This window comes from Neltuma alba, unplaced genomic scaffold (assembly GCF_004799145.2).
Source record: "Neltuma alba isolate B1F8T4 unplaced genomic scaffold, ASM479914v2 tig00012824_pilon, whole genome shotgun sequence".
NCBI lineage: Eukaryota > Viridiplantae > Streptophyta > Magnoliopsida > Fabales > Fabaceae > Neltuma > Neltuma alba.
Genome location: NW_021637216.1, coordinates 319,539 through 329,184, shown reverse-complemented (window position 1 = coordinate 329,184; position 9,646 = coordinate 319,539). Strand labels below are relative to the sequence as shown.

The following is a 9,646-nucleotide window of genomic DNA, read 5'->3' as shown; positions in this document are numbered from 1 at the left end:
TTGATCAAAAAGTTGAGTAACTTTTTTTAAGAAAGATACGTTTTATGAAATATATTTAAAAATTTTAAATTATAATATTAATACATGAATCTGAAAATTATATCATTTTATAACTTTATAATTTCATTAGAAACGCGCGCACACACACACACATATATATGATTGCAAAACACTTTCAGCCCACATATATATTTAAAAGATTACATCATAGGTAAGTTTTAATAAATAAATAAAATGAAACATTTCAATTTATTAAAACATTATATTTATGAAATTAATTAAATTTGTAATATGGCAATCGATTTAATAGTATAAAAAATCAAAATTGTATTAAAATGGTCTTTTAATTTTGGACAAAAAGCAAGTCATGTGATTAAATGATAATTATTAAGTAACATTTAAATTTATTAAGTGATTGCCGTGAAAGGGAAAATCCACTTGGAGCGATACATGTTGCTCTCCAGTACCTCACAGACTTGAATAATTGCCCAGTCAATGGATTTTATAACCTAAATTTAGATGACCCACATCTGATCATCAACCTACAATTATGGGCATTGAATTCACTAAGAGGTACTATTTTCAACCCCATCCTCTTCAACAGCTTCCATGGATTTGTTTTCGTACACCTTTGAAAATTATGTGAAAGGGATTCCGTCTCTCTCTCTCTCTATATATATATATATCAACCTTTTGAGGGAGATTTTTCTCTAACATCAAGTTGGAGGACCAACAAGAGTTGATCCAGTTGGTAAGGAGTCAGTTTATAATCTACAAGGTCGTGAATTCAAATCCTACTGCAGCCGATGTGAAGACTTTGTTGGTGGGCGATTTGTAAGCACTCTCTGAGCCTAGAAACATGTCCTGATCCTGGTGAGCTTTGCAAGCGCTCTCTGAGCTTAGAGGCATGTCCTAGTCCTAGTGAACCTCCGGAACCCAACTCACCTAAACTTTTTTGTAAAAAAAAAAAAAAATAAAGTTGGAGGAGATTGCCAAGTCCATCTTGGGCAGCAATATAAGGGACTATTTCGCCTAGTCTTAGTGGATGCACATATGTACACGCAATAAATCCGGTCTCGTGGGAAACTTTTGAACAGTAACTTGAATTAGATAGAGATTGTTCGACATATTGATTCTTGAACACTCACGTCGTTGAAATTTCTTCTTGCCATGTAAAGGTGAATTGATTAAAGCGAAGACTTCCGGGGCTCATTGCGCTGTCAGAGTGGAATAGGCATATGGACAAGTTGAGAAGTTCAGTCCACATGGAGATCGCATTAACTAACTCTACAAATACGCATCTGGGTTAGTGGATATAAAAAACCTCCATGCTATCCATGGAAGCCAAAAGACTAAGTATGGGCTTCTTTTCTCATATGTCGCTTCATTTTGGATTATGTATTTTTCCTTTAGCTAGCCACGTCCTTTTTCTCTGTATATCATCATCAACCGCTCTAGACATTGCCACAGATACAGAAGCTTTGATCTCGTTTAAGTCTCAGTTGAGTAATATTGATCCTCCTCACCCTTTATCTTCTTGGAACCAGAGTTCATCATCCCCCTGCAACTGGTATGGTGTAACCTGCAACAGGCTTCGTCAAAGAGTTATAGACTTGAATCTTTCGGGCTTAAGGCTCTCAGGTCAGTTGAGCCCAAGTATAGGTAATCTCTCTTTTCTTGAGTCCCTCCAGTTGCGGGGAAACCAATTCACAGGAGTGATTCCAGACCAAATTGGCCATCTCATTCGGTTAAGATCTCTAGACTTGAGCTCTAACAGAATAGAGGGCATGCTTCCTTCAAACATCACTCGCTTGGCCAACCTCGTTACACTCAACTTATCCTCCAACTATATAGTCAGTCAAATTCCTCAGGATATTGACAGCTTAACAAAGCTTCAAGTCTTGAGAATGGGAAGCAATAGACTATACGGTGTAGTTCCACCAACTCTAGGGAACATTTCATCTCTTACAAATATCAGTTTTGGCACAAACACTCTAAGTGGTGGGATTCCCAGTGAATTAGGTTGGCTCAAGAACTTAATTGAGCTTGATCTCACTATTAACAATCTCACTGGGGCTATTCCTTCTTCTATATATAACTTATCTTCCCTTGTTAACTTGGCTGTAGCTGACAATGATTTCTGGGGTGTTATTCCTCAGGATATTGGTCACAGACTTCCAAAACTTCTAGTGTTCAATATCTGCTTTAATAGATTCACAGGTAGAATTCCTTGGTCTTTGCATAATCTCACCAACATTCAAGTTATTCGCATGGCATCCAACCTTTTGGAAGGAACGGTGCCACCAGGTCTTGGAAATCTCCCCTTCCTTCGTATGTACAATATAGGGTATAACAGGATAGTAAGCTCAAAAGATGGAGGCCTGGAGTTCATTGCTTCATTGGCAAACTGCACCCTCTTGAGCTTTCTCGCAATTGATGGCAATAGGTTGGAAGGTGTAATTCCAGAGACTATTGGAAATTTCTCCAAGGTCCTCTCCAAATTATACATGGGAGGGAATCGTTTCCATGGAAACATACCCCCCTCAATTGGGAATCTTAGAGGCTTGAGTTTACTAAACTTGAGTTACAATGCAATCTCAGGAGAAATTCCTTTCGAGTTAAGCCAACTGGAGAAACTACAGGAGCTTAGCCTAGCAGGGAATCAGATATCTGGAAGCATTCCAAACTCCCTTGGACGTCTCCAAATGTTGAACAGGCTTTATTTGTCTGGCAATCAGCTTGGGGGTGAAATACCTTCAAGTTTTGGGGATTTTCAGAATATTGTCTTCATGGACTTATCTCACAACAAGCTCAATGGAAGCATACCTAGAGAAGTACTCAGTCTCTCATCTCTTAGCACAATTTTAAACATGTCTAAGAACCTTCTAAGTGGCTCTTTGCCTCAAGAAGTAGGGAGTTTGATCAAAGTCTCAACCTTAGACTTCTCAGACAATCTTTTAGTTGGTGAAATCCCCAGCTCAATCAGCAATTGTCTAAGCCTAGAAAATCTATTTTTGGCACGAAATATGTTTTCTGGTTTTATTCCCAAAGCTCTTGGAAGCATCAGAGGCTTGGAAATTCTAGACCTTTCCTCCAATCAAATCTCTGGATCTGTTCCAGTTGAACTTCAAAATCTAAATGCCCTTCGGTTATTGAACCTTTCTTATAACGACTTAGAAGGAGTCATTCCCAGTGCTGGAGTTTTCAAGAATATCTCTTCTTTCCATTTTGAAGGAAATGAAAAACTCTGTTTGCTCTCATCATGTGTTACTCAAGGGCGTGGAAGAAAGATGCTCATAATTTATATCACCATACCTGTTGTGGTAACATTCACACTATGTTTCATTTTGGGCTTGCTATTATATGTGAGAAGCCGTAGAACAAAGGCAATAACACCACTTGAAATGGCAAAGCCATATCATCCAATGGTCTCTTATGATGAGCTTCGACGAGCAACTAGAAACTTCAGCCAAGAAAATTTATTGGGAATTGGAAGCTTTGGTTCGGTCTATAGAGGCTATCTCAGTGAAGAGAATGCTGTAGCAGTAAAAGTCCTAGATACTTCGAGATCAGGCTCCTTGAAGAGTTTCTATGCAGAATGTGAGGCTTTAAGGAATGTAAGGCATCGAAATCTGGTTAAGCTAATCACATCATGTTCTAGTATAGACTTCAAGAACAAAGAATTTCTGGCTTTGGTTTACGAGTTCATGTCTAACGGCAACTTGGAAGATTGGATCAAGGGAAAGATAAAGCATGCAAATGGGAATGGGTTGAATCTTCTGGAGAGACTGAACATTGCTATTGATGTTGCTTGTGCAATGGAATATCTGCATGATGACAGTGAAACTCCTATTGTGCATTGTGATCTAAAGCCAAGCAATATTCTTTTGTGTGAAGATATGATTGCTAAGGTGGGTGATTTTGGATTGGCTAGGCTTATGATTGAGAGACCAACTAATCAGGTCTCGATAAGCTCCACTCATGTTCTAAGAGGTTCAATCGGTTACATACCTCCAGGTATGGCAACTTCATAATTTTATCTGCGTATCTTGAATGAAAATCAAACCAAAAGTTAAGGGAAACTCTAGAGACTAATAAAGTAATCATTTAGTATTTTGTAGTTATTGGTCTCATGCTTTACTGACATGAATGCAGAGTATGGATGGGGAGAAAAACCATCGGCAGCAGGAGATACATACAGTTTTGGAATTATATTGTTGCAACTCTTTTCTGGGAGAAGTCCAACAGATGATCACTTCGCAGGTGGCCTGAGCTTAACAAGATGGGTGCAATCAGCATTCCCTGACAAGACTCTGCAAGTCATAGATCCTCAGCTTTTGTCCCACATTTTTCACAATGGCCTTGCTGATAGAGGTCCAAGTCTACAACTTGATTGTGTGAATGGAATTCTGGGAGTTGGGTTATCCTGCACTGCAGATTCTCCAGATGAACGTCTTAAGATGAAAGATGCTGCTACAAAATTAAAAATTGTTAGAGACAATCTTTCCAAACTCAATCAAAACTAGAACCCACCTGAGCATTAGTTTTATTTAGCTGAATTGTACTGAGAGTGAAATAATGCTCATTGTTGAAGCAAGCAGTTGAATACGCATTTCTATTTTATCATTTCATGGTTCCTTTGTTTCTATTTCTTCTGTATATCTAGAAGCGAGCAGTTAAATAAACATCTTGGAAACAAGAAGCACTCTGCTTTTGTCTCTTCAAATTTCTAGACTAAACGAGGCAATCTTCCCCGACGCCCCCACCAAGAAAAACATAGGCAAAGGAGCAGCGCATAAAACTAATGATTACGTGAAAGACTCATTCAAATGTCAGTCAGATTAATGGGGTTCAACTGACAAACAATGAAGAAAAGAAAAATGAAGCTTTCGATGGAGGGGAAAAACTAAGATCTCATGTTATGTTATTTTGTGGGTCCCACGAAACAAGGCATTTAAGTTTGAACAGATTTTTCAATATCCAGATTAATAATAATAATTAACAGAATAATAGCCGGGGAAAAAGAAACCAACGTCGCCTGAGAGATTCGAACTCTCGCGGGCAGAGCCCATGTACTTAGCAGGCACACGCCTTAACCACTCGGCCAAAGCGACTGTTTGTGACATAGGACTTTTCACTTTCTTACTTAAAGCTTTTTTCTTCCATTTTTAAGAGAATCGTCCAAAATGGTTAATTTCTTCAAAACAAAAGTATATATTAAAAATAAAATACATTAAAAATTATTATAACTCTCATTTTAAATAATTTCTAATAAATTTATCATCAAATTTTTTTAAATAATGATAATGATAAATAAAAAATGGATTTTAAATAAAACTAAAACAGGGATTGATGGTTGATTAAAACTGAAGCGTGAAGGAGCTGATGATCGTCCATATTATTTTTGGCTTTTGCGGGATACAGAAAAGGATTAAAATAGAAAATTAAAGTGTGAGTTTCAATATCGATTCCTCTCTTAATCGGATAATTACTGTTTGAGATGAAAATTAATTTAAAAAACTATAGCTAGCATAAACGATGCATGCACCCATTAATTTTTGTCTTCATGTGGCCAAAGCAAACTAAAGGAACTTCGTTGCCTCAGAGACCAATTAATACCACCTCCGGTCCTAATTATAAGAGCCAGTTGACTAATTTGAGGAGATTAAGAAAATAAGTTGAGTTAGTTATTTGTCCTAAATAAGTGTTGTCTTTCTTAAAATATCCTTACTAATCAAGTCTATTGACTAGAACTCTTATTATTAGAAGGACTACTTTGGATAAAAATGTATAAATATGAGAGAAAGTGAATTAGGGTCTTATATTTAGGACCAAAATAAAAATCAAACGGGGTTTTATATTAAGGACTGGAGATAGTATATTGGTGTCCAAAAAAAACAGAGAGACAAATTAATATATTACAATTAATTAATTAATTATTAGGCCACCAATTAGGTCATCAATATATGTAGATGATGGCTAGGTTCAAATATAATTCACCAAATCCCACTGTCCCTCCGCTGTACCCTAAATGTTCAACCCCTTTCGCACGTTTGTTTATACTCTGTCGGAAAATGCTATTTAATCCCCCACTACAACCCTTAGTTTTTCACTTTTTATTAATTAAATGCCCAACTCAGTTTCCTTCCTTCAATGTGAACAAAGAATAATTGGTCAAAGTTACGTTGTTGCTTTTCTTTAGTAATTGTTAGTTCCGTTTTTTGTTCAACGGCTGGTCAAACACAATCTCCTTTGTCACATACAATCTCAGACACCATAAAAGGTTACGCTAATTAGCATATAAATTTATGTCATTGCTTGGTATCAGAAAAACTCAAAAAGTATCTGATCTTCTATTAGTTCAATCGCACAAAACAAAGAAATTATCAGGATTGTAACGAGCAGCTTCGATGATATGTTGGTGAAGGTGGTGGTGTTCGTGGTTGTCCAAGCTTTGGTGTATCTCATCCTTTCCAGTTCTTCTGGCATCTTCTCCAACACCAGCAAGCAGAAGAAGAGATCCAACGGCTTCAAGGTTGTCCGGAGTGCGAGTGTTTGCCGGATTCTCGCCGTGATCGCTGAGTTGCCGTGGGACGGAGAATCCTCTCCGAGGTCTGCCAAGTGCAGCACTTGAAGTTGTCTACATGAATGAATGAATGTGTTTCAGTATTTGATATCCCAGCAGCAACATATAATATGGGATTCATTTGTTCATTCTTTTTTTATTTTTGTCTCATCTCTTTATTGCCTCATTGATTGATGTTCTAATATATGAATCATGAAATTCTAAGATTCTTTGATTCTTTGGATGCTTTGCCAACAAAATATATGTCAAGTTTGATCACGATTTTCGATTGTGGTTGTTCATCATATCCACGGCTAGCCAGAAGTAGTTCCTAATATTTATCCAGAATTGGATCCACAAAGGGAAACGGAAGCATCTTCTCTCCTCAACTCTTCCTTTCCCATGCCCCTTTATTACTGTTAAATTAGATTTTGATAGCCCATATTTAACATTTCATAAAAAAAATATTATTATAATTTTACTAAAAAATAGATATGTAAATTTGAACTATGAATAGCTTATAAATAATAGAGATTATCATAAAGTAAACATCTATTTATTACAAATAATTAATTTAACTATTTTTTTAATATTTATAAATTAGTTATTTGACCCTTATATTAAGAAAAAAAATAGTGTGTGTATATATATCAGTAGGCATAATAATGCCAAAGACACTAAATAAAAAAAAAATAACACAAATATTTAGCATGTTTTGGTTCTCCAGATCAGAAACCTACATCTACTATGACCGCGTAAAATTTATAGTTCTTGTTATTTTTTAATGATTTTTTTTATAAAAAAAAATGCAAACCATTCATCATTTGAATTAATTGTATGCTCATTCTTCAGCCCAAAATTGATGGATTGAATGAAATTCTTCCGATCCCCCCCGGGGGGGGGGAACAAAAGAAGTTCTTCCGAATTCATAAGCTGCATCACAGCATCGGCACTATTCTGCAACGGCTACTTTGGACTTCTATTAATACTCTTCTCGTGTTTTCTCACTTTGGTTCCTCCTCTTGCTTCTGCCATTTGTCCTTTGGTGGGCAAACATCATCTTGGAAAATCAAAGAATATCCAAAGAAATTCTTCCGAACCGCCAAAAAAGAAAAACGAAAAAGAGAAGGGAAAATTGCAAAAAAATTACCTTGGAATTGCAAAAATGCAGATAGGGACTATTGACAACTTCACTTGCGTTTTGACAACTTTATGACATATTATTATTGTCAAAACCTAAAGTAAAGTTGTCAAGAGCCCTATCTGTATTTTCACAATTCCAAGGTCTTTTTTTACAATTTTTCCAAAAAAAACGGGTCATTTGCCTTTTATTTTAAAAAATATAAAAATTGCTTCAAGATAGAGTAACATGGGTTACGTAGAGTGATATGGGTTGTTGGCCCAAAAACCCGAGATCGAGTAATATGGGTTGGCTATTGGGCCTCCAGGTCACCAAAAGAATTGGCAAAATACTGGCCTGTTTTGGAGATTGTTCTCCTCCTTTTTCGCTCATTTCCCCTTCTCATCATCATTGTGTTCAGCTTGTCATCATTGATTATAACTTTAACAATATTTTTTTGCCTTTGATTATAATTTTAACAATTTATACTTAGTATTTTATATAAGGACAAAACTTAGGTAAAGTCTATTATATTTTTTAAGTCAAGTTCTTTAATCACACTTTCCCATTAGTAAGGTTAATAATGTTAAATTTAAGAAACTAAAAATACACTTTTTAAATTTAAGAGACTAAATTAAAATTTGATGCAAATTAAAAGGACTAAACATATACTTTAACTAATTTTTTATTAGTCTCAGCTTAAATTTAGTTGAACAAGCCCTTTTTTGAGTTGCATTTGATTAAATTTTTATTATGTAATTTGTGATTGATTTTTTTATACATATCTAATTAAATCATTTACTTAAAAAATATAACACTGAGTTACTAGGTTTTTTTATAAATATAAATCATTTTGAACTTGTTCAGTGGCTTGACTTTCAAAAGTTGCAATATTAATGTGCATACTAATTTATAAATTATAATTTTCGTGTCTCAACCCTTATCATGCTGGTAGGGATATCACTAGGAAACAAGAAATGCCATATTGAATACATCAAATAAAAGGAGGGTCATATGAATTATGTAATTGTCTCATGCATTACACATAATACAAAAAATAAGCTGCAGTATTTATAATCTTATAACTAATATATTTTACTATAGATTTTGGCATATTTGTTTAGTTTGGTGGTTAATACTTCACAATTAGGATTACAACAAAAAGTTAATTAATCAACTTGTGGGCAATAATATTGCTGATAGAGACGTGCAAACGATGACTAAGGGCTTTAATTTATCATATTAAAAAAATTAGATCAGTTGATAAAAGAAGGTTAGTCCATTTGGTCCATACATTCAAGCATTGTGAAGCAGTTGTTCTCTCAACATGATTAGTATTTCTATTTATGATGTCCAAAACAATTTTACCTTAAAGAATATGGAATCCAATTGCTTTACAGACCCGTCAAGAGAAAACCCCTTGATGTATCTTCTCATTAGCGTGGCATTGGTAAAAAATGTTAAATATTCTTTTGATCTCGTCGTATTATTTATAGGGTTTTATAAGGCAGAGTAAAAAGCAGTTCTATTTATAAGTCATATCATATAATTCTTTATTTGAATACCATTAATTCATTATTATAGAAACAAGCCATTAAATATATAGATAAAGTATATACTCCTTTTGTTCTTATTTATAAGAAATAATTACCACATATGGCTTGCTCCTATTTATAAGACAGATATTTAGATGATGTCTCAGATTTTTTATTAATTTTTCATTTTGCCCCTATGTAGTCACTCTTTTTTTTTTTAGGAATTTAATTACTCATTTTAACATGATACCATTTCAGTATTTCTCTTTCCACCACACATTCTTTCTCTTCCACAATATTTTTTATTCTAATAATTTTCTTATTCTTTCTTATATATACTCTCCCTTTCATAAATAAAGGTGTTTTTGAAAAAGAAGTTATAGTTTTTACATATTTTTTCCTCTAATCAAGTTTAACTAACTTTGG

At 34.7% G+C, this 9,646-nt stretch overlaps 1 protein-coding gene and 1 non-coding gene across 2 annotated transcripts; one reads left to right on the top strand and one right to left on the bottom strand.

The window, feature by feature from the left end:
• The first annotated feature begins 1,358 nt into the window (after positions 1-1,358).
• Positions 1,359-4,526, top strand: LOC114731344 (probable LRR receptor-like serine/threonine-protein kinase At3g47570). Its single transcript, XM_028918486.1, has 3 exons — positions 1,359-1,977; positions 2,023-4,017; positions 4,156-4,526. The coding sequence occupies exons 1-3, from the start codon at positions 1,359-1,361 to the stop codon at positions 4,524-4,526; spliced, it is 2,985 nt and encodes a 994-aa protein (XP_028774319.1).
• Positions 4,527-5,032: 506 nt separating this feature from the next.
• TRNAS-GCU (transfer RNA serine (anticodon GCU)) lies at positions 5,033-5,114 on the bottom strand. The gene has a single exon. It is a non-coding gene; the product is annotated as a tRNA-Ser (tRNA).
• Between the last annotated feature and the right edge of the window lie 4,532 nt (positions 5,115-9,646).

Coding starts and splice junctions, on each gene's coding strand:
- LOC114731344 (XM_028918486.1), top strand. CDS start 1,359: ATGGGCTTCTTTTCTCATATGTCGCTTCATTTTGGATTATGTATTTTT. Junction 1,978..2,022: donor TTCATCTCTTACAAATATCA/GTTTTGGCACAA, acceptor CCAGTGAATTAG/GTTGGCTCAAGAACTTAATT. Junction 4,018..4,155: donor AATCGGTTACATACCTCCAG/GTATGGCAACTT, acceptor ACATGAATGCAG/AGTATGGATGGGGAGAAAAA.